This window comes from Heloderma suspectum, chromosome 1, assembly GCF_057233095.1.
Source record: "Heloderma suspectum isolate Gila_16-S chromosome 1, 16-S_ref, whole genome shotgun sequence".
NCBI lineage: Eukaryota > Metazoa > Chordata > Lepidosauria > Squamata > Helodermatidae > Heloderma > Heloderma suspectum.
The window spans coordinates 76,142,839-76,170,761 of NC_139458.1; the positions used below are offsets into that span (position 1 = coordinate 76,142,839).

Sequence of the window (27,923 nt, forward strand, 5' to 3'; positions counted from 1 at the left end):
TTGCTGTATTTTGGCAGCAATATACCGCAGTTGCTCGGGGCTGTTCTCTGCTCATGTCCCACTGCTCTTGGGATTTATAGGTGTATCACATAAGCATTGGTGCGATAAAGCGCCGTGCCAGTTTCTCATAATCCCGTATTACCGCTATTTTGCTACTGCAGGTCATAGCGTTTCCATCAGTATTTTGGAGTATAGGTTTCCACTGGTCTATCTACAGTGCTGATCTCTGGGGCAAGTTCCCATTTGCCTTATCAGCAAGCTGAAGCCTTAGAACCAGCATTAACCCTTGGCGAGCAATGGCTGTTCTTCCTGTTGTTATTTCACGGCATTTGTGGATCTGCAATCCGAAAACATGCCGAAATCTTACGAAGTGTCAGAGCAGCAAGGCTAAGGCTGCAACTTACCTGAGAGTAAGGCCCACTGAATATTTACTTCTGAATAGACGTGCGTGGGATTGCTGTGTAAGGCTGAAGTCCTAAGCATACCTCCTTAGCTATAGCAGGTTCCACTGAAATCAATGGCAACTACTTCCAAATTAGGATTCCATGGCATCAATGTGTTTAAAAACTAAGAGTGATGTTTCTCTTCCTCTCCTTAGGACAGTCCCCACCATAAATCCCATTCAGTACATACCGAGAGCCAAACAAAGCATAGGCCTTTTACAGGCAAACCAAGGATCAGGGCATAGAACCATATGCTTACGCTACACTGTGTGGTCCTCCAGTATTCATTCCCAAAGGATGTTTTCAGGTTGTACCTATTATAAGCCATGTCAAACCAAACTAAGTCACAACATGCCATTAGTGGGCTTCGTGGCAAGGGTGGGTGTCCTGGGTTCATAGAATCATAGAATAGTAGGGTTGGAAGGGGCCTACAAGGCCATCGAGTCCAACCCCCTGCTCAATGCAGGAATCCAAGTCAGAGCACCCCTGACAAATGGCTGTCCAGCCTCGTCTTGAAGGCCTCCAGTGTGGGAGAGCCCACCACCTCCCCAGGTAATTGGTTCCATTGTCGTATTGCTCTTACAGTCAGGAAGTTTTTCCTGATTGGCCTGAGCAGTGCTGTCCACTTTAAAGGATAGGTGCTGACCCAGGCGATTTCCGTATTAGCTAAGAGTAGCACTGTAGTGATTACAAATGGGATAAAATGTTGCTATGTGGAATGGAGTGTTGCGGTTCAGGTTTACAGCCACCCAATTCCATTCCCCCACTCCATAGTCAGTGGGGCAGCTAGGGCAGGGCCCCACAGCCCAGGCCCCCCCCAAATGACCACTCAGAGAGCAGCATGTGCAGAAGCAAACTCCATCTTATTCCTGTAGTCATGAAGGTGCTATGAGCTAAGTGATTTTAAAATGCAAAACTGACGTGCCCAGAGTGTTTTTTGTTTTCCGTTGGGGTTGGCAAAGAGTTTTGTTGTTCCAATGCATCAGGAATGTAGAAGCAGTTTTAAAGCATGGAATGGCGGATGAAAGGCAGCAAGAGGAATATTACTTGTATGTTTCACAACCGAAGTAATGCACATGGCCATCTAAAGGGCGCCCCGTGAGACTATCATAAAAAGGTAAAGGTGTCCCCAATCAGTCGTGTCCCACTCTAGGGTGCGGTGCTCATCCCCGTTTCTAAGCCGAAGAGCCAGCGCTGTCCGAAGATGCTTCCGTGGTCATGTGGCCGGCATGACTGAACACCGAGGTGCACGGAACGCTGTTACCTTTCCCGCCGAGGCGGTACCTATTTATCTACTTGCAATTTCTTGCTTTCGAACTGCTAGGTTGGCAGGAGCTGGGACTGAAGACGGGAGCTCGCTCCGTCACGCAGCACTCGGGTCTCGAACTGCTGATCTGCCGACCTTCCAGTCTGCAGTTCAGCGTCTTAACCACTAAGCCACCGCGGCCCTAAGACTATCATGCCCGGGGTCTAAAATTACCCAGCTGCCCCATTGCCCATAGCCAGCCAAAATTCCGTGGTCGCCAAGCATGCCCAGTCCTCACAAGGCTGTTCTGGGGATTACTCTCGTTCAATGGAGGCTGGTGGCTCCAATGTCAGTAGGGCAGTGAATCTGCTCTGGGTTACATTCAGAACCAGTCAGAACTCTAAAGGAACTATCCAAGGTGCAAAGCCTACACTGCTCTTGCTGGATTTTTCCCCTTAAGACTGTTGTACTTCTGCAAACCTTGGAATTCCCCCAAGTCTGCTGATACCTACCATTTTGGCAACATAAACAACGACATAGGCAGCCTAAACATCAGAAACAGAGGGAATGATGTTCCCTGCAGCTAACCCAGATATAATCTAAGTCAGCCAGAGCCTGTTGTAAACCTCTGTGTGTGTGCGTGCATGCACGTGCGTGCATGTATTTATTTATTTTTTAAGTTATGTCCCACCCTCCTGCCCGAAGTAGTGCTTCATTTATATTTTTCCGACTCTTAACAGACCTTGTGTCAGGAATGCCCCTAAGCAGGAAGAGTGTGCAGCACAACATGTCCTGCTCAGCTCGCCTCTTTCATCTATTCAGGACTGTCCAAAGTTCAGATTGAAAAAGCCTGCCTAATAAGGGGCATATTGGGATTAGTACTCTAGAGGAAGAGATGGCAGATGGGCCAGGGACCACAGAGGCTCAGGTCATATGCCAGCCTTTCCCCTAAAATGGAAGCATTAATTTCCCAGCCAGAGACCAAGGAGCATTACGGGGCTTTCTGGCAGGAGAGCAGACTTGTAAAGGTGGGGGGAGGGAGGGGGAGGAATTGCTGGCGAGGCACTTTGGAATTAGGGGCTTCTGCTATTTGGGTTGTGCCTGCCTCCTTCTCATCACCTTTGGGATTTCTGTGTTGAATAATAAAGCAACTCTGTTTTTAATATGGAACTGTAGCGTTCATTCAAAATGCATCTCCAGATACTTAAGAGAGCTAATAGGGTTGGCAAAATCATCAATAATGCAAGTAAAAAGGGAAGGAAAGTGGATTAAGTGTATCCACTAGGAACACACTGGTTGATACTACTGTGTATCAGAGCCACCCAGGAATGGGTGGATAGATACAGTCCAGATGGCAGAAAAATCCCCACTGAAGACAATGAAGCTGAGGGATTTGTGGAAAGGAATTTGGCTGATTAGCTGAGAGAAGCAAAATATATTTGCTGATCAATTCACTATCATCAGGGCTGTGTGAATTCTGTCACTGTAGCACATAAATGCAGAAATTAAACTCAATATCCTCAGAATCTTTTTAAAATGCAAATTTCTAGGCCTTATGAAGGCTACAAAAATTGGCTTGAAAGTTTGCAGGAAATGTTTGATGGAATATCAGAAGCCAGAGGAGGGATTGGACAGCATTTTGAGGGGTCAGGGCTTCAGTGCCTGTAACAGAAGGCTTTGAGGATGCACCAGTCAGGAAGCTAGACAAGGACTGTTGTCTATCTTAAACAAGAACAGAGCAGGCACAGAAAACGTCTGACTCTACCCAGATACAATTAAGTCCAGTGTCATGTAGTGACTAAACTGTATAATGACTCTATCCACATAATGCCTCTCAAAGCTTCTTGCCATTCTTCATGACTAGCAAATACGTGCCAATTTGCATAGAGCATGCAGGTCACAGAATCCAGACCTTATTTTTTTCACCACTATCTTCATTCAGTTTTTGGAAATTACAACTGCATTAAACAGTCGGCCTGAGGATTATGTCAGAATGCAAACATAAATCAAATAGTCCACACATTTTGGCTACCTTGGCACTGGAGTTGGATATTTAGAGGAGCAGAAGCACAGTTCTGGATTATTATGTTATTTGAAACCTAACCAAGGACCGAGAGACACCTTATGGTCACCCCATCCAGCTCCTGTGCAGTTGATGCAAAGGCTATAGCCAGCAAAAGCAGGGCTTCTAGTTGCACAGGCAAGTGAGCAAGCATTACATTGCAATCGTACGCATGTTTACTCAGAAGTAAGTCCCAAAGAGTTCACTGGGGCTTCCTCCCAGGGTTACAACCTGACTCCACCTTCCCCCTCCTGGCATCCTCCAGATGTTTTGGACTACAACTCCCAGCATTTCTGACCACTGGCCATGCTGCCTGGGGCTGATGGGAGTTGAAGTCCAAAACATCTGGACGGCACCAGGCTGGGGAAGGCTGGCCTAACTCAACTTGCCTAGGTCATTAATGGAGGCTCTTCTCCAGGTGATTCCCCCTACTGAGGTGAGGCGGGTGTCAATCCTCTTATCATCTCCCGCTCCCCACAGTTCATACACAGCCCTCCTTCACAGACAGCCATGTCCTTTGCCCCACAACTCAGGGCCCATCCCCTGCAACATAAGAGTCAATCAAGATATCAGATAACACACCTTGCTTGGCCTCTCCTTTCATTCAAATCCAGCAAACCCTCTCCCTGGATGCGGGTCCCTACCTTCTACTCTCCACCACTCCACTCTCTATTCCAGGGTCCCTAGAGATGCGAGTGAGGAAATTCCTCAGTACCACCACCCCATCTTCCCCCACCCCACTCCAAAATAAGGACCACAAACTTCTCATCCTCAAAAGGCCTGCTGTGTCACGGCGAGATCTTTTGTGGCCTACAAAAAATGACAGCAGATTGATCAGAAAAGACACAGTGAAAGACCAGCCAGTAACAGTAGCTGACAGAATGAAAGACTTCAACTTGCCAAGCTTAAGGGCCTGATAGGATTCGGGGGCCTGACAGGTGTCAGCAGAGGTATCAAGGAAAGGCAGAAAACAGAGTAAAAGTCCAGCCCAAAAGATGCAGACTTTTTCAGCAGCAGTCTTGGAAGCTACACTTTCATATCATAATCCTATCAGCCAATGAGGGGGCATTTCAGTCTCTCTCCAGAATGGCAGGTTTCAGCTAATTGTAAAGTACATTTTTATGAAACCTATAATAGCTACAGTGATTATTCTTTTTCCTATAACTATTGACTGAGTAAATGTTGACAACACAATTCCCCATTCCTGCTTGATATATCTCAGGTCACCAGTTCCAGATCTTCTGTGGACTTGCATCCTGATGCCAGCGCAACTTTCCTCCACCCTCCTCACTCACTCACTCATCCTGAATCTACAAAGTGGGAGACCACCTTTGTGGTTACTCTGACACATGTCACAACCCCCTGTGTTCCGACTCAGTTCTGCAGTTCCTCCATGGGTTACATTCAGCTGTGATCCAAAAATGTAACAAAAGATTTTTTTTAAAGGCAGGGAGCAATTTTTCCAGAGGCATTTGAACCTTCTTCTAGGCATACAGGGACTGAGGTTAAGCTAATCTGAAGTATTATTATTATTCCTTTTGTGTTTTGAGCCACTTCATTCTCAATATTTTATAGGATATATTTCACAAGCTTGTTTTGGTGTTTTAAATGTTTTGCAATTGCAACCCAACCAGAGCCTTCAGGATAAGGTGAGATGCAATAACTCCACAGACTGGTATGCGGTTCCACAGGGGTCAGTTTTGTCCCTCATATTATTCAACATCTACATGAAACAGTTGAGTGCGATCGTCCGGAGTTTTGGAGCGTGTTGTCACCAGTATGCTGATGACACGCAGTTCTATTTCTCCTTTTCATCTTCTTCGGGTAAGGCTGTGGATGTGCTAAATTGGTGCCTGGCTGCAACAGCAGACCGGATGAGGGCTAATAAACTGAAACTCAATCCAGACAAGACTGAGATGCTGCTAGTACAGTAGATGGTTCTCCTGATCAGATGGAGGGGGCGCAACCTGTTCTGGATGGGGTTACACTTCCCCCTGAAGGAGGAGGTTCATAGCTTGGGGAACCTCCTGGAGCCATCTTTGTCACTTGAGGCTCAAGTAGCCTCAGTGGCACAGAATGCCTTCTACCAGTTTCGGCTGGTGGCCCAGCTATGGCCCTAGCTGGACAGAGATAACCCGGCTTCAGTTGTCTATGCTCTGGTAACCTCCAAGTTAGATTACTGCAATGCACTCTACGTGGGGCTGCCTCTAAAGACAGTTCAGAAGTTGCAGCTTATGCAAAATGCAGCGGACAGACTGATACCAAGGACAAGATGGTCTGAACATATAACACCAATTCTGGTCTGCATGCACTGGCTGCCTGTACGTTTCTGAGCTTGATTCAAGGTGCTGGTTCTGACCTATAAAACCTTACACTGCTCGGGACCACAATACGTGATGGAATACCTCTGCCGGCATGAACCAACCCGTACGCTCTGTATCCAAGGCCCTCCTTTGGGGGCCTTGTCTGATGGAGGCTCAGGGGTGACAAGGGAGAGGGCCTTCTCGGTGATGGCCCTCCATTTATGGAATGATCTCCTTGATGAGGCCCTCCTGGCACTAGCATTGCCATCTTTTTGGTGCCAGGTCAAAACTGCCCTCTCAGGCATTTTGCAGCATATAACTTTTGTTTTTTTTATCATGTTCTGAATTGTTGATCACATCCTGGCTGATCGTTTTAAATTGTTTTAGATATATGCTGTTGTTGTGTGTGCTATCTGTTTATGTCCTTACATGATTTTTTTTTAATATACTTTATATAATGTATTTTAATGGTTTTTAGTTTTTGTGAACTGCCCAGATAGCTTTGGCTATGGGGCGGTATAAAAATATAATAAATGAAATGAAAATGGTATATAAACATTTGACTGTCCAGGCATTGTCTATTCCATTAATGTTTCCAAATCTGTCTTTCCCCCCTTTCTCTAGTACTGGATAAATGAATACACCTCCACATTGGGTATTGGAGTCTTCCACTCTGGAATTGAGATCTATGGCAGAGGTATGGAGCTTTCTGTTAGTTATGCCTGAAACAGGGAGGAATCTTTCACTATGTTCTAAAAATAGGGGTGGTGGTGGTGGTGTCTATCATGCATTGCTGTTTAGCATGAGCAGGAAGCTTGCCTTTAAAGACAGTGGTATCTTCACACCCACAGTTGCTTGCATGCTTTTTTTCTGCAACACAGTTTGGAATTGCCATTTTTATTTCTAAAAAGCAACAACAACAAAATTCACAGAAGTCAGTGTTGGCTCCAGGATTTTGAGGGCCCTTGGGCAAGGCGCCCTCAGTGGGCCCCCTCCCTCAGAGAATCTACTTTCTCACTGCCGTTGTGACCAGCTGCCATTGCGCCTCATCCTCTTTCTTATTATTGCTACCACTTGCTTGACAGGCAAAAAGCCAGTGAGCAAGTAGGCTGTGGCATCTCCTGCTCCTCCTTCTCACCCACCACCAGTACTGTCTGGGCCAGAATGAGGGACAGGCCAACAGTCTGCGGTGGTGAAGAGGAGGAACAAGTCCAGGGGACTCTTGTCAGTGGGACCCTGCTGGTGTGTGAGCTTTTGGCAGGTGCCCAACGATCCTACCCTTGATGCCAGCCCTGATAGAAGTGTAGGGTTGGATGTAACCATGTACTCCCAACTCTCTGCATCACAGCAAGTTTTTAAATAGGGAAACGTTTCTGGGTATAATTTATATGCATTAAAGTTGTAACATGATGCTTTAAAAGACCAGGGTCTGGAGAGGATTTGATTAGAAGGAGCAGCTTTCTAAGCAGGACTTTGATGAGGCACTGTGAGAGAACAGTAGCATTAGAGATAATTTTCTTTTTCTTTATTCGAATGCATTGCCTAGCTCAGTCATCAAAGGCAATGAGTCTTCTGGGATTGTTCACTAGTGCTGTATTAGCTGCAGAAGGCAACTTGAATTGTTGACCCTGTAATGACCCCTGCAATTTTATAACATCCAGTTTCAAGGACCATCAGAGAAGGCCAGTCCAGGGAAATGGTGGAAACAGGATGCTCTCTGAGCTGCGTTGAGGAGCCCAGGGTCTAAGCTGGCAGCTCTGTGGGTTGTTAGGTGTTGTGGACACCTGCACAACCTGAAGGCCCTCCTCACAGAGCTATTGATACAAGGGCTACCTGGCATTCTATAATTAGACTGCTTAAGGTTGCTAACTTTTGAAATAAAAAAAAAATGTTGGCACCTAGTTGGTGCAAGGGAGTGTGGTCCTCTGTGTCTAGAGAGTAGTTCCAGGAGCAGAACTGGGCAAATGGCCTAGTGGTTTTTGGCTGATCCAAGGGTGGAGCCCAGCATATAAAGGTATCTATTATTCACCAAAGGCATACATTTTTTAAAAAATGCTAGAGAGCGGGAGAGTGTAACTCTTGCTTTTCTGGAAAATGAATCTGTCCAGACATGTTTTTTTTCTGATTATCTGGCAACCATGTTGACTGTATTGGTTTAGGCCACAACCCAGATCCAAGTGATGCTGTGACTACTCTAAGACAAATCTGGCAGTTCTGTCCAATTTCAGGGCTGGTATCTTTCCCTCTGTTTCCAAGGTACAGGCTCTGGGTGCAATTCCTTATGTAGCCAAAACGGTACCATCTACACACAAGAGGGAGGTATCAGAAGGCTTGGGGGAACCCCTAGGTTTGCAGAAATACAAATATATATATATATCTGGAGGGGAACACCCTATTGGGGAAGAGAAGCCCACAAATTCCTCCCAATGCTCTGCAGCCATGGAATGCTCACTATCTGGAAGATGGGTTGGTGGGGAATAGTATGGACTGAGCAGCATTCCACACTTCATACTATGTTAAAGGTACCACTTGTTGATAACTACTAGTAGTAGTTATAGTTCCAACTCCTCCAATTCTTATTTATCATCATCGTTAGTAGTAGTAGTAATAGTAGTAGTAGCAGTAGTAGTATAAAGAGTTGGTCTAGCACAGACTGAGCTGTGAACCTGGAAGTCTATGCATCAAGTCCTGCCTCAGCCATGAGTTCATTAGGTGGCCTTAGACAAGGTGTGGACAGCTCCCTTTATCTCCAATATTGGGATGATAATAATAATACTGACCAACCTTAGAGGGGTGATGTAAGATAAGAGTATATGAACACTAAATGCTAATATTATTATCCATTATATGAAGATAGTGCAATGTACATCCAGCATTGTCGTTTCACATGGCTTTTAAACTCCTAGCACTGCAATGAGAATATAAAGGTCATAGAATCACAGAATAGTAGGGTTGGAAGGGGCCTACAAAGCCATCGAGTCCAACCCCCTGCTCAGTGCAGGAATCCCAAGTCAGAGCATCCCCGACAGATGGCTGTCCAGCCTCGTCTTGAACGCCTCCAGTGTGGGAGAGCCCACCACCTCCCGAGGTCATTGGTTCCATTAGGTCAAGGCACATTCAGACAGTTTTGCCAATAGCAATGATCGCAGGCATGATAGACCACAAATCTGTTTCAGTGTTAAGAAATAGTATAGCAAAGGTGACCCTTAGCTGATAGTATCTCGTCATGATCTGTGTAAAATATGAAGTAGAGGTGGGCAGCAAGTGGCCACCAGCTTCCCTTCAGCCCCTTAAGGTGCAATCCTATGCATGTTTAGACAGAAAAAAGGCCCACAGCTCCTAGCATGCCCCACTGTGGAAGAGGGCCCATTGAAGGTGTCTTACCAAAGGGCCCTCAAAAACCTGGTGCTTTTCCACGTGTCTCAATGGTGCAGCAATACTTTGAAAAGTGTTTGACTTAGCCTGGTAAAGGGCGCCTTTGGGTTCCGCTTCAGGAAGCAAAATGTCTTGGGTCAGCACTACCAAGGCATCCTGGGTCTGTCCAGGATTGATATGCAACCAGTAATGTTACCATAGTATAAAGAGTTGGTCTAGCACAGACTGAGCTGTGAACCATTTGTGTTCCTTAGTTTGAGCTGTCTTAGTCTACGTAAATATTTATGTAGACTAAGATGGCGAAAATAAGGGGAACGCAAATAGCATAGCTGCCGCCATTTGCGTACACTTTTTTTTTTTACCCAGACGTTTTAGGCTACATAAAAACTTACGTAGCCTATCACGTCTCTGTAAAAAAACAACAACAACTGCAAATGGCGGCGGTGGCAGCCGGTCGGAAGATCAGCTGCCGCCGCCCGGAAGATCCGCCCCAGGTAAGTCTCATCCCGGGGGGGATCCGCGGGGGGGGGGAGGCCGTTCTGCCACAGATTTTGGGGGGCCGAATGCACTGGCATTCGGCCTCACCATGATCCGTGGTGGAATTCTCTGCCATCCTTAATTGAGCCTCATGTGGTGCAGAGTGGTAGGTGGCAGTATTGCAGCCGAAACTCTCCCCATGACCTGAGTTCAATCCCAGCAGAAGCAGGTAGCCGGCTCAGGTCGACTAAGCCCTCCATCCTTCTGAGGTCAGTAAAATGAGTACCCAGCTTGCTGGGGGAAAGGTAGTCATGACTGGGGAAGGCAATGGCAAACCACCCCGCTATAGTCTGCCATGAAAACGCCAGCGAAAGCGGTGTCCCTCTAGGAGGCAGCAATGACTCGGTGCTTGCACAGGAGGAACCTTTCCTTAATGCTGAATGATGGCCAGCAAGAAGACACTATCTGATGTAAAGCATTGGGTTAGATTTCAGAATTGGCAGTCCAATCACTTTGCTGAAGAGTAAGGAAACCATTATTTAATGGTGAGGGAAGATCACGATGTTGTATTGTTTGGGAGGGAGAGGTACCTTCTTCTTGAGTTAGAATACCATCCTTGGCTTGTGTGGCCTTTTCCCTAAGAAAGCCTTCCTGCTATGACTTACAGTATCTTTCTTTCCTTGCCAGAATTTGCCTACGGAGGGCATCCCTATCCTTTCAGTGGGATTTTCGAAATCACACCAGGCAGCGCCATAGAGCTCGGCGAGACCTTTAAATTCAAGTAAGGGCCCTGCCTTCTCCAATCCCCGCTTGTCATCCTGCAGCCCAGGAGCTGTCAAAAGGACACTCCATTTTTAACTCCTTCCTTCCATTCTCTTCTCCCTTCCCAAGTGCACTTATTTTACTTTCTAATTCTTTCTGACATTCAAGGGAAGCATAAGGGAGTCAGAAGGTGCATACACCCAAGGGGAGTGGGGTTGAAAGGGGTGGCTTTCTGCTGGGAAAGTCTCTTTTGTTGTCTATCTTGTTTGCTCTCTGTAGGAATTGGCAAATCTGTCGGTTTTGCTTTCTCCTGAATTTGCTTTTTTTTTAAAAATCTCATGCTCTTTCTCTCCCCAAATTTACAAATTTTGGTAAATTCTTACCAAAAACAAACTGAAACGAAATTCTCTTCCATCTGCACCAGCCAAATTCAATAGGTACAGCTATTCCCAGCACAGAGTGGACCATGATGTACCTGCCTGCCATGTAGCTATTAAAGATGAGGAATCTGTCAGAAAAAAGAGAGGTGGCAGCCCCAGTTCAGCACCACTAATATGGTTAAATACAAAGGGATTCAAATCCAGATTTTTAAGAGCAAGGTACTCAAAAGCCCTGGCCTAGATGGATAAATCTGTCCATTTTGGTTTCTCCCACATTCATTTTTTTAAAAATTCAAGTTCTTTTTGTCCCAATTATGGAGAATTTTACAAATTTTGGTAAATTCTTATCAAAACCAAATTGAAATAAATTTCTCACCCATTCCTAGTTTTATGGCATCATCTAAAACAACACAGGTCTTAAATCTGAGAGGTCTAAATCCTCTTTTATGCTGTAGTGAATACAGTATTGGCCTTTGACTAGGGAGACCCAGGGTTAAATTCCCATTTAGCCATGTAGCTGACAGGGTGACCTTGGGCTAGTCACTATCCTTCAGCCTAACCTACCTTACAGGGTTGTTGTGGACATAACATGGGGAAAGACATGTGCCTCGAGCTCCTTGGAGTTAAGGCAGGATATGAATGCAATAAATAAATAAGGTACAGCACACTGAAACATGTAAAGTAATAATGAAGGAATTGGAGCCTCTGAGCATTTGTTGAGTTTGCTTCCCCTGCACTGACTGTCCACATGTGGCAATGTTTCTAAGGGCAACAAAGCAATTTCTAGTTTGATTGTAGACCTTTTCATATTGATGATGGGGGTGGGGGTGGTGAGAATTAGTAACCAGTATAAGGAGTTCAGGAGCATCACATTTGGCTTATTTATCCAGGTCCTAAAAGGAATAGTCTAACTGACATCCTGGAGAAAGTGACTAATTAACAAAATGCCTGGAGAACTTTGGATGAGATAGGCACAAAAACATGGTAAGGGAGGTCAAATACTAGGAAGGGCAAGACTTAGGGCAGGCACACAGTTGTTTTAAGGATGCTGCTTTCAATTGCTCCCCATGGTGGCTGCTTCTGTTGTGTCACAGCTATTTGTGTTAAGCAACAAGCCATATAGAATGGGCAGCTTTTACTCCATCCCATTGCAGGCCAAACCTCTAAAAAATGGTGGCATGGAGAAAATCACACAACTTATGTGGCAAGCCACTGTATGTGACCGGTGTGTAGCCTAAGGAGACACACCACTCACGTACAGTAGCTTGTCACATAAGGCACCACAGGAAGCAATCTTAAGTGGTTCTTAAGAGCAATCTTAAGTGACTGATTTGCATGCACTGGCCCTTAGTAAACCATTGGCAGGAGTTGGGCCTGTATCAACCTCTCCATCCTTGATTCATATTTCACACCTCAAGGTTGGCTTGCAGGCTGTGAATGGATCATATGAATGGGGTTTGGGAATGAGAGGAGGCTTCAGTTTAGTCCTCTTAGCATCTGTAACACAGTATATTTATTATTTATTGAAAGATATTTTTTTAAAGCCTTTCAGGGTCTATTGTCCTCATAAGGCAGTACACTGAAAATTCCATAACAAAACATAATGCTATATAAATGCTATATAAAATCACCAAATTGAAACTATATTAAGCCCCCTTAAATATGAGTAGTAACAATTAATCAAGACCATAGCAATTAATCAAGTTTGACTGAAATAAAAATGTCTTAGGAGTTCTCTTAAAATCCAACAATTGTAGGACCATATGTATTTCTTGGGGACACAACACGATTTACTTCAGAGTAAATGGGTGTCTCTACATTAAGCAAAAAACCACATCCTTTCCGGAGCTTCCTGTTTTCTGTTTCTTTGCAGGATTAGGAAGGGCTTCTTTACACGGGGGAGTGCCTCCCTCCCTCCCTGGTATGTGTGCAAAGGAGCAGGGGGGCGGCGGCGGGGGGGGGTGTTCTTGTTTTCATAACTTCTGCTGTAGTCTTCTCGTAGCCCCCAGGAAACCTCTGACTTCTGAGTAGACATAAAATGTAAGATTGTGCTGTAAGTCTGCAACCTTTGGCACACTTACTTGGGAGTCAGCTGCATTGAACTCAATGGGACTTACTTCTGAGTAGACATAAAATCACCCTGGGAGTCTGCGACCCTCTGCACACTTATTTGGGACTAAGCCCCACTGAACTTAATAGGATGCTCTGAAACAACAGAGGACGTTGCTTCTGAGCTTGGTGGGGTGAGGGATCAGATGTGTTCATTGCAGGGAGGCATTTTACCCTCGTCTCCCTCCAATTGAGAAGTGTGGAGGCAGGAGTCACAATCAGCAGGTGATTCTTGCCCTTGCGCCTGTCAGATCTGCTCAGTCTCCTTCAGTGCAACCCCGCTCCCATCCTCAATGCCTTTGTCATCCTGACTGCACCCCCAACAACTGAAAACAAACACCCACAGCAGGCAGACACAGTGGTTTCTACCACTACTGGAGAATTTCACGGGGAGGTTATGGCGCTCCTGTTCCATGGGCTGGGGAAAATACCACTTCTTTGCATTTGGGGAAAACAAGAGATAGGCTGGGGGAAATTGTGGGAGGCGTCTTGGAGGTTAATGGCATCACGTAAAGAGCCCACAAACTTCTGAGAGAGAGAGCCATGTACAATAGCAGGGTAAAAGTTCTGTGTGATGAACCCCAATATGTATATTGTACATATTCAGTGACCTGTAAGTCACTGAAAATGTTCTGCTACAGAACCCTAACTCTTCTTCACAGAACTACAGTTATCAGGACTCCTGCAGGGGTAACCTCATTCTCCAAGGGAGTATATGTTGAAATAGTCAGCACTGTATCAAATGTACGTTAAACATTTCTGAAAGTATCTGCCATTTAAATGCAAAACTATGGTAGTAGTGCTCAATCAGACTTACACACTATTTCTTGTGCTTTGCTATTTTTTTTTTATTTTCAAAGAGAATATGAACACAGACCAAACTAGAACTATGTCGTTGTGGGGTGGGGTTCTAGGTAGAATGGCTTTAAATCAGCCTATCTCAACCTCATATCATACCCTCCAGATATATTGGGTTACAATTTCATGATCCTGAGCCAAGGATGATGGGAGTTTTAAGTGCAAACATATCTGGCGGTACAAGTTTGGATTTAAATTAATAGAATTCTTTAGCCAAGTGCTATTGTGGATTACTTTTTACACCACTTAAGTCTGTAGTATTGGTATGCCCTGACTTTTCACCTGGACTACATCCTTGGCTCAATCGGCCATGTGAATAATATATAGGTATTGTCTCTCTCTTGTGCCACCTGGGTCTCTCCTTAGCCTCTTATCTTATTGCAGTGGAGGCTGGTGGCTCTGATGTCAGGTGTGTGTGTGTGTGTGTGTGAATCCACTCTGGGTTTCAGACAGAACCAGTCAGAACTCTAAAGTTTCTTTAGAATTCTGACTGAAACCCCGAGCAGGTTTAGCCCCCATTGACATTGGAGCCACCAGCCTCCACTGTCTTACTGTATGTTTCCTGTTCTTGACTGTCACCTTTTTTTAAAACCAGAGAATCCATTGCCTTGGGCACCACAGACTTCACAGAAGAGGATGTGGATAAAATCATGGAGGAATTGGGCAAGGAGTACAAGGGAAATGCTTACCACCTCATGCACAAGAACTGCAACCACTTCTCAGATGCTCTGGCAGAGGTTGGCTGCCTTCCATTTATTTTCTGTGTAATAGTTTGGGACCTCCAGCAATGCTTGCGTGACTATTTTGGCAAACTCAGCTCCAGCCACAAACAAATCCCCGATCAGAGCACTGTCACTGAATCATTGTAACAGGCTGATGGACATTTCCTGTTTGTAGAACTTTTATAAGCTAAGATACTGAGGCAGTAGCTGGCCTATAATGGGTAGTCAATCATGAGTAATTATTTTCTACAGCGGCATCCCATAATGTATCTACATGGCATAAAAAGGAAGGAGTTGAAAATCGAGCAGAAAGACACTCAGTTTGTGATGATGCCCTGACAGTAGAATGAAGAGCACTGTTATTTGCCAATTGCAACTTTGCGTTTGAGAAACCCGGTTATCTTTTTCATCCATGCCACTGAGCATCTAGGAGAATTTAGTCAAGTTACTTCACTGCCCTGCTGTGCAGCTGCTTCCACTCGTACTTTTTGGCCTATTTGCATTGCAATTTCCTACTGGGCATAGCCCTACATCTGGTATGTTATTGTCAGTTAACGTAATGGTGCCCTGATCTCACTTGACCTGTAATTCATAAAATTTTTGTTAGTTTGTATTTTTCTACCCTAACTCTTAAATTGCACTGTAGGACCTTTGGCATTAGGGAGCATTCCCAGTATGGGTTTCTTGGGGTGGGGGGGTGGGAAGAGGCTTCTTTCAGAAACCTGCCTCTGAGTCATTTTTGAACAGAACTCCCCCCGCTTTCCCCTTCGTCCCACAACTTTCTCCCAACAGCAACCCTCTTGACTGTATGCCCCCCGCCCCGACCAGCACTCATTTCTCTTTGCCTTCCAAAGCCTTGCCTTTGCCCTGTCCACTCATATTTTCAACAGGCCCCTATTTCTCAGATAACAGCCCCCTCTTATTTACTTTCACCATTCTGCATCTGGACCACCTGTCCATTTTGCTCCCCTATTTTCCATGCCCTTTTCTAAGTCAGCTCCCCAGTTCCCAGACTCTTTGTTTTTATTACCAAGAAGCCTTTTCTCTATGCCAGAAGTGAGGAACTCAGGCTCTCCAGGTGGGGGTCAAATCTGGCCTGCCTCGGGTCCCAATCTGCCGTTCTGGGGTTCCCTAAATGGCCATGCCCCTTCCCCTGGCCCCCTTCTCTCCCCCTGACCACCAATCATTTGGTGGCTTCCCAGCTTTTATGCAGTTTTCCCCCATTCTAAAGGTTGAAATGCCTCTCCTAAGGCTTAGTTATGGGCACCAAGAGCTTTAAGCTACAATATGCTGGTAGTTTTGTATATTTGGCTGCACCCTATTTGCTTTCAGCCCCACCCACCACTGGAATGCAGCCCCTGAGAGCTTCTCCAAAACTGAATTCAGGCGCCGGATTGAAAGAGGTTCCCCATTCCTCTGTATGTCCCCCAACCTTTCCAGCCAACAGCATATAGTGAATCTTAACTCCTGCGCCTATGTCCATTTATCTGCGTCCCAAACAAAATTACTCTTTCTTTCACTGAAGCTAAAATGTCAGCATTCCATTGCTGACTGCCTCTCACTCTGTAATTAAATGTTTGTGAACATGCCATGACATGAAAGCAGTTTATCCTATGGCCAGAGCGGCCTGACAGGCAACAGTTTCTTAGCCTATGATGATGATACAGTTTATTGTTGGTCTGGCAGATAGCCTTTCCAACATAACCATAAAACAAAAATGTTACAAATAGACAAATCACTACAAAAATAGCTATCAATTAAAAAATCTCATAAAACTATGGAGACAAAGTTCCTCAAGGGACATGGGGCTGACAGCACACAGTATTTATCCTTATAAAATTCCATCCATAGACTTCCACATAAATCACAGCAACATCTTTCCCATGGAATAAATATTAGTCTAGGGTGTACAGACCAAGACGAGGCTGGACAGCCATTTGTCAGGGATGGTCTGACTTGGATTCCTGCATTGAGCAGGGGGTTGGACTCGATGGCCTTGTAGGCCCCTTCCAACCCTACTATTCTATGATTCTATGACCATAGCTTCAGCTATTGTGCCTTGCACATGCCTTGCTATAGATAGCATTAAACCTAGATTTGACTTTTGCCAAGCCATTGCTCTCCCCATCCATGGACTCCTGTATAGCCCAGGCTGAAACAGCTTCTTGGCCTATGCTTTTCTCATGGCTGCAACCCCCTGGAAGGGATGTGTGATTTGGGCCTTGGGGTGCTTCTAGATGAGGCTTTTATAGTGCAATTGCCCAGTCTCCCTCACAGAATTTTATAGGGTGTGCATCCAGACAATGGGGTCTTCCATTTGTAATGCTCCCTTGTTTTCCAACTGCTTCTTCTGTCTTTTTTCTTAGTACAGCCAATTTGTTAATGTGGAAAAGATGGAAGAGCTAGAAGCCATCCGTCTAGAAGTAGCCCTAGTCTCAGTCACACAAATGCTTAATTATTCATTCTTTGGTCTAGGAAGAAAAACCCTCAGCACAAGACCTTTGACCAGAAAGGGACATGGTGGTCAGTTGATGTTTCCCCTGCTCCCTTTTATAAACCATACAATTTAACACAGATTATGCATCGGTCCCTTATTGTAGCTCCCAGCTTACTTTCTTCAAAAGGCATCCTTGTTGAAATTATAGAGCAGGGCTGCTGTAACTGAAGAGCCAGTACTTTCCTCTTTAAAAAGAAAAATGAAGCTCTCTACTGTGATATCTTTAAGATTTGCATGGACAATCCATATGAAGTGCTATAGAAAAGGTCATAAACTGCTGTTCTCTCAGAGCAGCTCCCATCCCCTATATATGTGCCTCATGGCTGCCATGAAATTGTTCTTCATGTTTTTCTTACCATAATGGGAGTAGAACAGAGGAAAAGGCCAAATCAGTCATTCTGACTTGCTTGGCGGCCTCTAGGACCACAGGTAAAAGAATGACAGCACTTTTGACAGTTGGGCATGCTACACACTACCCAGGGGTGGGCAACTTGTGCCCCCCCCCCGTGTTTTGGCCTACAGCTCCCATGATCTCTCACCATTAGCTATGCTAGCTAGGGCTGATGGGAATTACAGGCCAAAACATCTGGAGGGCTACAAGTCACCCACCCTTGTGTTACACTATAGCTATGTGTAGTGAAGCTTGAATGGTCCCTTCTGCTTAACCCTTCTCCCATCACTCACTTTCCCACAGGTATCCCACCCCCAACTCCTTGTGGTTTCAGACTTCTATTTGCAAGATAACTACTTGGAGGTAGAAAATACTGGAATACAGCTGGCGGGGGGGGGGGGGAGGGATGCAGGAGAAAAGCAACTGGCAGGGGAAGGGTTAAGCACTCCCTTCCCTGCCAGAAGCATTGTCCCCTCCCCAAAGGTAATTTGCATTGGAAAGGGTTTCTTTACATGTGGCTGCAGTGAAACTGTACTTTAAGAGGTCAAATTACTCAGGTACACACTTGAGATATACCTCCTCTGAAGCCTTTGAGAGGGGAAATGGGCTGTGTAGGCGTATAATGTGTTCTTTCTTTACAGGACTCTGTGGGATGTTGAGACGGAGTGAAGCATCTCAAGCCATTTTCTAAATTGCTACATCTTCTCTCTCTCTTTTTAAAGAACCAAGCAGATGTATGTTAAGTTGGAAGTTATTACACTTCAGTACAGGATTCAAGTACAATTATTATTTCAAAGTCTCCTTGTTCCTACATTGGCCTCCTTGGATTTGATTGATAAAGTGGCTTGTGCAAAGCATTAGCATCTTAGCAACAAGAACCTCTTCTCTTCTTTGGGCACTAACACAATGATACCCATTTGGGGGGTTGTATCCAATGGTGGCTTTGTCTCAGCGAAAAGCACTTCCATTTGTGCCAATTCTCACCAATTCTGTTGTGTACTGTCTCTTTAAGAGGCAAGCCAGAAGGCCTAGCATGAGATGGCCATGAGAAGAAACGGTTTCACTTTTGCAGCAGAATCCTGTATGAGTATTGGGCCTGTATGAGGCAGGGGCAGTTGTTGTTGTTGTTGTTGTTCAGTCGTGTCTGACTCTTCGTGACCCTATGGACCATAGCACGCCAGGCCTTCCTGTCCTGAGCACTCTCCCGGAGTGTGCTCAGGTTCATGAATTCATTGCATCGGTGATGCTATCTAGCCATCTCATCCTCTGCCGTCCCCTTCTCCTTTTGCCTTCAGTCTTTCCCAGCATCAGGGTCTTTTCCAGAGAGTTTTCTCTTCGCATTAAATGTGGCCAAAATATTGGAGCTTCAGCTTCAGTATCTGTCCTTCCAATGAGCACTCAGGGTTGATTTCCTTTAGGATTGACTGATTTGACCTCCTTGCAGTCCAGGGGACTCGTAAGAGTCTTCTCCAGCACCACAGTTCGAAAGCATCAATTCTTCGGCGCTCAGCCTTCCTTATAGTCCAGCTCTCACAGCCATACATTACTACTGGGAAAACCATAGCTTTGATTAGACGCAGTGGTAAATTTTGAGGTGCAGGCACTCATCATGACAGTCCCCATGGCTGTATCACCGCCCCTTTCCCAGGAGAGTCCAAACATGCAGGCAGCTATGTTGATCCATATCAACAAACCAGTTCTAGCAGTTTTCATCTCCACCAGAAACAACTCTTTTATAAAGTAATGGGTCTTAATTTCCCATTCAAGACCAAGACACCCCAGAATACTTTGCATTACATCAGGGAACAATATACTGTTGCTAGAAAAATCTATTTGTCCCCCCCAGCTACTGTGAGGATTGCAGCTAAGCCCAGGGAGAGCAGGGACGTATGAGCAGGGTGGCAGATAACATCAGTGTCTGAACAGGGGGCTGAGCAGCCCTAGGCCTAGATAGGCCATTAACCACCAGAGACAATTCTCACTTAAACTGCAGTTGTTGTTTTTCATCCAATCTAAGTTTTCTGCCCTGGGCTTTCACCAGTGAATTATAGTAATAAATGGTTGAGTTTTTGGAAGAAGTCCGGTGCATATTGCTATTCTCACTTACATCGTACCTACCAATTTAAGGGTCTCCCCAAACTGTTTTTGAGGGTAGGGGGACTCTCCAGAACAGAAAAGAATATGGAGCGGAGGTCTGCACTAAGCAAGAGGGAACCTGTGAAAAACAGGTGCTCTTACTTGCACAAGCGGAAGCACTTTGTGCTAAGGCAAAACGACCATTGGATATATAACCTTTTCTGGAATTATTAATCCAGATTAAGTATCACCTCTTGCTTTTGTTCTAATTTAACTCAGACTAGAATCACTCCTGAATGCGTAAGCATTAAGAACAGAAATGAAATTATGGCTCTTTAACATTTTTATGATGTGAGCAGTTTTTGATTTATTGTGATAAAGAAAAAAGATTACTCATTATTTAAAAAAAATGTAATAAAATAAAAATAGTCATGAGTATTTTGATGACCAAATGTTTAGTCCTATGTATACTTGCCTGGGTATAAGTCCAACTGAACTCAATAGGACTTATTTCCGAGTAAATATCTATATGACTCTACTGTTACAGTTACCTGAAAGGAGAAAATTTCCCATTTGGATAACTCTCTATACTGTAGCATGAACCAGAGGACCTGATCTTTTTTATTACTTTAGATTTCATTGTCCAGTTTTTCTTAGAGTAAGGGTGATCAAGTGAAAAAGATGAGAGACTTCCTGCACTTTTAATAGTTGTATATTAGAAGAGAGAATTTCAGGACGGGTAGTTTGCAGCACTTCTACTTAAACACAAACCTACCTAAAATAACATTTGCACACTGGCTAATTGACTATAATTCTGATGCCCAATTTTGGGAAAACTTACTATCAGTATATCCTGGATTGTTCAGTAGGATCCTCATACAGCAGAATTTAACAAAATTTGGAATTCTGGCTTGGAATCAATGTCATGTTGACGGATAAACCCTTCAATTTCCAGTTCCATTCTGCTTACACCTGAATAAGCATAACCAATAGTTTAGGATTCTTCTGATGGTAACTCTTTTTCGCAATCAGTAATTTATGAAGATTATTCATTTTTATAACAAGAATAAACAATACCAGAAATGAAAGAGAACAAAATCAGAACAGACAACGTTCTCTTTATTCTATCAAATTCTGGTGGGAGGTTAAAAGTTTAAACTCAAAGTACTTGCGGTCTCCACTGGAACAAGTAATCCTGATTAGGAATCTGTGCTAGCAGCTTAATGAGTCAGCAACATAAATAGTTCACTGACTCCAGACTGACCAACCCAGTGTTCTATTCACCAATTCTAACTAGTGCTGTGCTGAATCCTGCCTCGTTTGGGGGAACTTTTTCTCCTCCTGTGAAGAGGCATTGTTTTTTCTGCCTCTTTCTCAGGGAGGGGGAGAACTTCTTTTGGGGGGGGGGACAGGGTTTCCACGTACCTTTTTCAAAGGTGATTCTTGAGGGGTCTTCTTTCAATTTTTAATTTTTTTTTTAAAAAAAAACACCCCTTGCACTTGCACGAGCCCAGAACTCTTCTCCAGCCCAGAGTTATTCCAGAATGCCTATTGGAAACAGAGCAGTCACATGGTCTCCAGAGAGTTTAGAAAAAAAACTCCTCTGCCTCATACAGGCCCAATACTCATACAGGATTCTGCTGTAAACGTGAAACCGTTTCTTCTCATGACCAGCTCATGCTAGGGAGAAGAGTCCTGGGCTTCTGGCAAGTGGAGGGTTTTGTTTTTGTTTTAATTAAAAAAACAGAAAGAAGACTGCTCAAGAATCGCTTACACTTAAAAAAGTGTATGGAAACCCTGTCCTGCTCCCCGAGGAGAAAATTCCCTGAAATTCTCACCTCTTCCAACCTCTTTTGGCAGAGTTTCCATTTTGCCCCCACGAAATGCCGAAAGTGGAAGAATCAAAGTTTTCAGCACAGCACTACTTCAGACTTCATAGGAAGTATGATGAGTGTGTGGGTGTGGTACATACACGCACACACACTCACCCAGTGGAGGCTGGTGGCTCCATTGTCGATGGGGCGGTGAATCTGCTCTGGGTTTCATTCAGAACTCTAAAGAAGCTATCCAAGGTGAGTTCCGACTAAAACCCAGAGCAGATTCACCACTCCACTGACATCAGCGCCACCAGCCTCCGCTGTATACAAGCACACACATACTCACATATATGTGTTTGCAGAGGAATGGAGCTGAGACGCATGTTTGTAAATGTGTAACATTTATGTGCTGGGCCCTGTGCAGGGGGTGCAGAACCTCTTGCAGCCCAAGGGCCGAATTCCATTTTGGAAAACTATTCAGGGCCCACATTCCAGTGGCAGGCAAGGTTGAGGCCAAAAGGGGTGGGGCCAAAGGCAAAAGTGGCGGAGCCAAAATTACTAAAAATACCAGCATAATTTAGCTGAAAGCTCTTACTGCCAGAAACTAGGCCATAGGGGAGACTTAGAGAATGTTTCAGTGCTCTGCACTATTGCTGAGGAATTTTTTTCTTGTACAGTTATGGACAAAGATTCCGTAGAGGCAACCAGCTAGGTGGTCAAAAGAAAACTGAGGGAATGGGCAGGAACCCGCTGGGACATGCACAGTGGGGGAGAGTTCCCGCCAAAAACATTCCTCAGCATTATAAGTTTCCCGAATGAGGCTCAGTGCAGGCACGGAGCCCACATGTGCGATGCCCAGAGACCACGAAGAAGAAACTACATTTCTGTTACTAAAGTGATGGCATTTAAAGCCTTAGGCAGCAATATTTGAGGGGCACCTCTCCCTGTATACACCTGCTTGAGTATTAAGATATACTGAGGGGTCCCTCGCCTGTCCCACCATTGGGAGCGGTACATTATATGGAGACCTAGAGAGCGCCTTCTCCACTGTGGTGGCCCAGTTATGAAATGTCTGCCCCCCAGTCCCAGAGGCCCAGCTGGCATCAATGCTGGCTTAAAGACCTGGTTCTTCACCCAAGCTTTTAGGGTCTTGGTGACCATAGCTTGGCTTGACTTATTGTCACTGATTTTATACTAGATTGTGGGGATTTGCTATGGTTTTATAACTTTATGTTAAATTGTTTTTATTGATATTATCCTGTCCCAAGATCTTTTGCTATAGGGCAGGTTAGAAATATTTTAATTACTTAATGAATAAATACACAATACATTTCCAGGAGATCTTGGTACCCATAATGGTGCTGTGGCCCAATGAAGTCTGAAGCAGCAGCTTCTTCTCATTGCTGTCACTGCTCCCAGTTAAGTTCCAGTGGGAGTGGGAAAGGGGCAGCTGAAGCAATTGGAATAGTTGATGCTGAGGTGAGCTTGACTCTGGGGGGAGTTTGAACTATCTGGAAGTTCCAAACTGGGGATGTCTGTATGTACTTTGAACTCCACAATTCTAAACCTTGGTGGCATTAATTAGAATCTACAATAGGTATGACTCCTGGTTTTGGAACTGTATACAGTTTGATAAACATGAGTCCAGTAGGTGCCAGGCTAGCTTTCCTACATCATTATGCTTTTCTTCAAGGGCAATGCAAAGCTATAACATGGATGATCTTATATCTAGCGCAGCCTAATCATAATACCCTTTTTGATCATTAACTGTGGTTTGCTAAGACATTGGGCTTATGACTACACCTACTGGGGTAGAAAAATTCCTTTTTGTGCCAATGCAGTAGCTTGGATGACTTACAGTTGTTCGCCCATTCAGAGTGAAACCCATTATTCTCCAGTGTCATCAGCAATCTTAGTCTTAATTATAACCAAGCCTTCCCCAGAGGGCCACTTGTTACCTTTCCTATCATCCTGCAGCTGCTCCCTCTACTTAAACATCTTAATCTCAAGGACTTCCGTGCATTAAAAAAAACATAATTGCATTGCAAGCCTGGTTTGCCTTTGAACCAAAGAATGGAGCGATTGAGTGCAGAGAGGTGTTGGGAGCACAGAGCATGTGTTTTTTCACCAGGGTGCAAGGGAGTCAGGTGTGCTTTTTTGAGGCTTCTATAGCAGAGTATTGACTGGCTAGGCTGAAGTTAATAATTGACCATTCAAATTGGTGGACTCCACTGTGCAAGTTAGGGGGAAATGAATTTTTGTGTGAAGCCTAGAGCTTGAAAAACATTGGCTCATCACATCCCAGTGGTTTGGTTTAGTTAAGTTCAACTAACTCAGTATTTCTTTCCAGGGCAGGCCCAAGACATTTTGCTGCCTGAGGCAAAGGACAAGATGGCACCCCCTTCTATTCCACATACAGAAGCCAAATGGACCGGCAGTTGAACCTTATTTCAATGCCTGTGACAGGATGGTGTCCTCCACCACACCCGAGAGCAGCCGGCTAATTTAGGGGGTGTAGGAGAGGCTGTGTGTTACACACAGCTTTGTCCTCCAAGACAGTGGAATGATGGGAGAACTGCCACTGGTGCCCCCCAGCATCTGCCACCTGGGGCAGTTGCCTCACTCTGCTTAATGATAGAGCCAGCCCTCTTTATATCCCACGTTTCTTTTAAAATAGTAAGCAAAGCTGCTTAAAATAAAAAATAATATAACAATTAAAATGACACATTCATTAAAAACAATAGTTAAAACAGGCAGCGATATTAAAACTTTAGCAAAAGCAGCATTAAATATCCTAATCAGCAAGTCACTGATTCAGAATTGGCTTTACCATCTGCCAAACAGCATGAAAAGAGGGAGCCTGGCAAATCTCCACTGGAGCTGAGAGGGATTTCTCCATTGTGGCACCACCACTGAGCAGGTCCTGTCTCTTGCACCCACCTGCCCACAGCAGGGCTCCCAAGGGTGATGATTTTAAAGGCTGGACATGTTTGTATGGAAACAGGCAGTTACTGGAGTCACCTCATTCTAAGCTGTTTAGGGTTTTAAAGGCAAATGCCAACACTATAAATCGTGCTTGGAAGCAAAAGAGTAACAAGTGCAGATGTAATATATACTCCAATCTTCAAGTGCCAGATAGTAGTAGACAATTCAAGTTATAGACAATTCCCAGCTCCTGTTGGCTTTCCCCGAGGATTTACTTTAAAAGATGCTCTACCACCCTTTTTATGTTTAGCGCCAGCAGTCTGGTTCCATTTTGGTTCAAGTGGAGTACAACCCTCTTGTACAGGCCTGGCTTGTCCCAAAATGTTCCCCAGTGCCTAACAAATCTGAACCCCTCCTCCCTGCACCACCGTCTCATCCATGCATTGAGACTCCTCAGCTTCGCCTCGCTGTGTGTAGAAAGGTAGCATGTCAGAGAAAGCCGCCCTCGTGGTCCTGGGTTTCAGCCTCCTACCTAGCAACCTAAATTTGGCTTTTAGGATCTGACGACTACATTTCCCCAAATCGTTGGTACCAGCATGGACTATGGCCACAGATTTCACCCCAGCACTGTCTACTGGGCTATCTAGACTAGAATAAACTATCCAAGGCCTAGAGGAGAATGAGAGGCAGAATCTAGAACAGGCCTCCACAAAACTAAGTGGTGTGTTGGACAAGGGCAGCATAGCTTAGCGCCACAGCATGTGCTTTGCATGCGAAAGGTCCCACGTTCAATCCCTGGCTTCTCCAGTAGGGCTGAGAAAGAACCCTGGGCCTGTCTTCATGGGTGCTTTGCTGCAGTTTGGGACCATTTGGTAGTCCTTTGTGGCACATGATGCTATAGCCAGTCTGCAGCCACCCCAGAGTTTACCTGTGGGGAAGCTGCATTTTTGGAGAGTACTTTTACTCCATTGTTTTTCTTTAATTTGGCTCCTCTGTGGTTCAGCTGCTGTGTGCCCACCCCTCTGCTTTAAATTCAATATGATCAGGCATTCCTAGGGGTGTGTCTTTCACCTGGCCATGGTTACTTTCAGTAAACGAGGTAAATAGCCTGGCTTTCCAGCTCATCAAAGCGTTGGAGCCTTCCATGCCTTCCGAATCATGCTGTACTTCCTTTTCGCCAGTGGGAGTAATTAGCCTCCATTTTCCAGCCCAGCTCCCTTGCGTTACTTCACTGCTTCTCTGCACAGAGGGAAAGGGCTGTGGAGTTGCCACCCTTCGCTAGCGCTGCTGCTGCCTCTGCTGGGGCCTCCTCTCCTCCCTCTCCTGCATTCTTTAGTTTTCACTGTGTTGCCATATTGATACAGCAGGGCTGCAGGCTCCCGTTCCTGCCTGCTTCCTCTCACTATATAGCTAGTACTTGAAACAGTGCAGCTCTGATTTTCTCAATGGGAAAAAGATGCTACAGATTCTCAATGGGGGGAAAGCAGGCCACAGAGGCTGCAGACTGAGAATGGGTGAAGTGGCTAGATGAGTGTATTTACTCTCTGGAAAAGGAGAAAGGAGGTGGGAGCTCTAATTCCCTGACTGTTGGCTAGAATGGGGTGAAATTGTGCTGGAGAAGTGCGCTCATGGGGAGCCTTCAGATGCTGTCAGGGATAATAACGTGATAGCCAGGGGGAGCCTGGACAGGGGCAGGAAACAAGTCTCTTTCATTGGTTGAGCATCACCTGCTGGGTCGATGACATTCAGTTCTACTCCCCCCACCCAACGCGGAAGCAGGTTCCTTTCAAGCGCTGTGTGACCCATTAAAAGTGGATTTTTAAAGTACGGCACACTCGTCTTTTCTTGCTCTGTGTATCCTAATGGAACGATGCTGATTCCATGAAAATCTGGATAATACTCCAACGCGCTTCTCATCCATCGTTGTGAAGATTCCCACCCCACCCCCACTGCCTGAAACCCCAGAGAGCCACTGCCAGTCAGTATAAACAACACTGAGCTAGATGGACCAGTGGCAGAGGAGGCTGGTGGCTCCGATGTCAGTGGGGTGGTGAAACTGCTCTGGGTTTCAGTCAGAACCAGTCAGAACTCTAAAGGAGCTACCCAAGGTGCAGAGCAGTGGTCCGACTGGGTATGGGGTACCTTCCTATGCTCTGTACAAAGCAGACTGGCACGTGGCTGGTAGATTGCTTTAGATACAATAAGATGTTGTTCAGGCCTTTTCTATAGAAAACTGAGCCCTATTTGGCAGCCCTATGTGGTTCCATAACATAAGAGGCATCAAATAGACAGATATTATCTTCTTTAGATCCACTTTTGTTGCAAAGCAGAAAGCCCTCTGACTTCAGAGGTCTCTAGGCCATCTCTGGATTGGTTTCAAAAGTTTTCTAGATCTCCCTGCTGCTTGCCTCGGGATATCATTTCACAGTATGCAATGCGGGGGTTGTGTTCATGCATGCTTATTTGCCATTCTCAGCTGTGTTCTCTCAGCACTGCAAGATGAAGGCTGTCCTGTCCCTAGAGCTTGCATGAGGAATGAAATGTATGGCATTTGGCCAGTTGCCCAGCTTGCTTTGTTGATTCCTTTAGGCTTCTGTTTTTCTCTACAGGGAAGTTCACAGTCTCTCTCTCCTTGACCCCACTGCCTAGGGTAGTTGTAAGAATGGTATTAAGAGGAAATCTACTGCATTCATCTTGAAATGATATGAGTAAATTTTATTTTCCGGAATCTTCAATATAGAGACAACGGGGATTGCATAGTTTAGGTTGGAAGTCACGCAAACTGCTAAAATGCCATTTTGCTGCCTAGCCCCTCTTTTCTTTTACAGTTTATTGGGTGCTTCTGCTTGTCTCTCTGCTTCATTGGCAATACTTTGCATCTCCCCCCTCCACCCCCCCATGGCGAAAGGAGTCATGGAGAGGTGATCGCCCATGGAAGAACCAACTTAAAATGCACATTTTGATAACTGTTTCATGTTGTTTTCCCTGCCAATTCCACAGATCCTGTGTGGGAAGGAAATCCCACGTTGGGTGAACCGCCTGGCCTACTTTAGCTCCTGTATTCCGTTCCTGCAAAGCTGCCTCCCAAAGGAATGGTTAACTCCAGCAGCCCTGCAGAGCCACATCAGCCTTGGCCTCCATAAGGAAGAGCAGGGAGACACAACTGATGAGGAGTCCCCGTCCACGTCCGCAGTGGCCTCTGCTCCTGGCCCTTCGCGAACCTGCAGACATACAAGGGTCTGAGCTGCGCCAGTTTGAGGTGCCCACCAACCTTGTCCCCCCCAGTTTGTTGCTCACTTACCATTTCCCATACCCTTTTTATCCTTCTCCCAAGAACACTGGGAAGTATTCTTTCAAAGAGGAGATGAAACCCTTGCCTCTTTTTTAAAGTACTGCTGCAACTCAGCAAAGTGACTCATCATTCTAGAATTACATAGTCAACAAGTGTTGGCGTTTCAATTCCTGGGGCTGACATGTACT

At 45.2% G+C, this 27,923-nt stretch overlaps 1 protein-coding gene and 1 long non-coding RNA gene across 2 annotated transcripts; one reads left to right on the forward strand and one right to left on the reverse strand.

Moving 5' to 3' along the window:
- Positions 1-296: 296 nt before the first annotated feature.
- Positions 297-27,686, forward strand: LOC146357448 (deubiquitinase DESI2-like). Its single transcript, XM_084848248.1, has 5 exons — positions 297-410; positions 6,679-6,751; positions 10,594-10,687; positions 14,611-14,752; positions 27,444-27,686. Exons 1-5 carry the CDS (start codon positions 297-299, stop codon positions 27,684-27,686), a joined length of 666 nt encoding a protein of 221 aa, XP_084704374.1.
- On the reverse strand, positions 16,330-21,636 carry LOC146357449 (uncharacterized). The gene is made up of 3 exons (XR_014789681.1): positions 20,870-21,636; positions 20,543-20,673; positions 16,330-19,174 (listed from the first exon to the last, which is right to left on the reverse strand). It is a non-coding gene; the product is annotated as an uncharacterized LOC146357449 (long non-coding RNA).
- Positions 27,687-27,923: the final 237 nt, after the last annotated feature.

Excerpts from the sequence above, each read along its gene's own strand:
- LOC146357448 (XM_084848248.1), top strand. The coding sequence starts at position 297 with ATGGCTGTTCTTCCTGTTGTTATTTCACGGCATTTGTGGATCTGCAAT. Across the intron at positions 411-6,678 it reads AGGCTGCAACTTACCTGAGA|TACTGGATAAATGAATACAC; the intron begins GTAAGGCCCACT and ends CCCTTTCTCTAG. Across the intron at positions 6,752-10,593 it reads AATTGAGATCTATGGCAGAG|AATTTGCCTACGGAGGGCAT; the intron begins GTATGGAGCTTT and ends TTTCCTTGCCAG.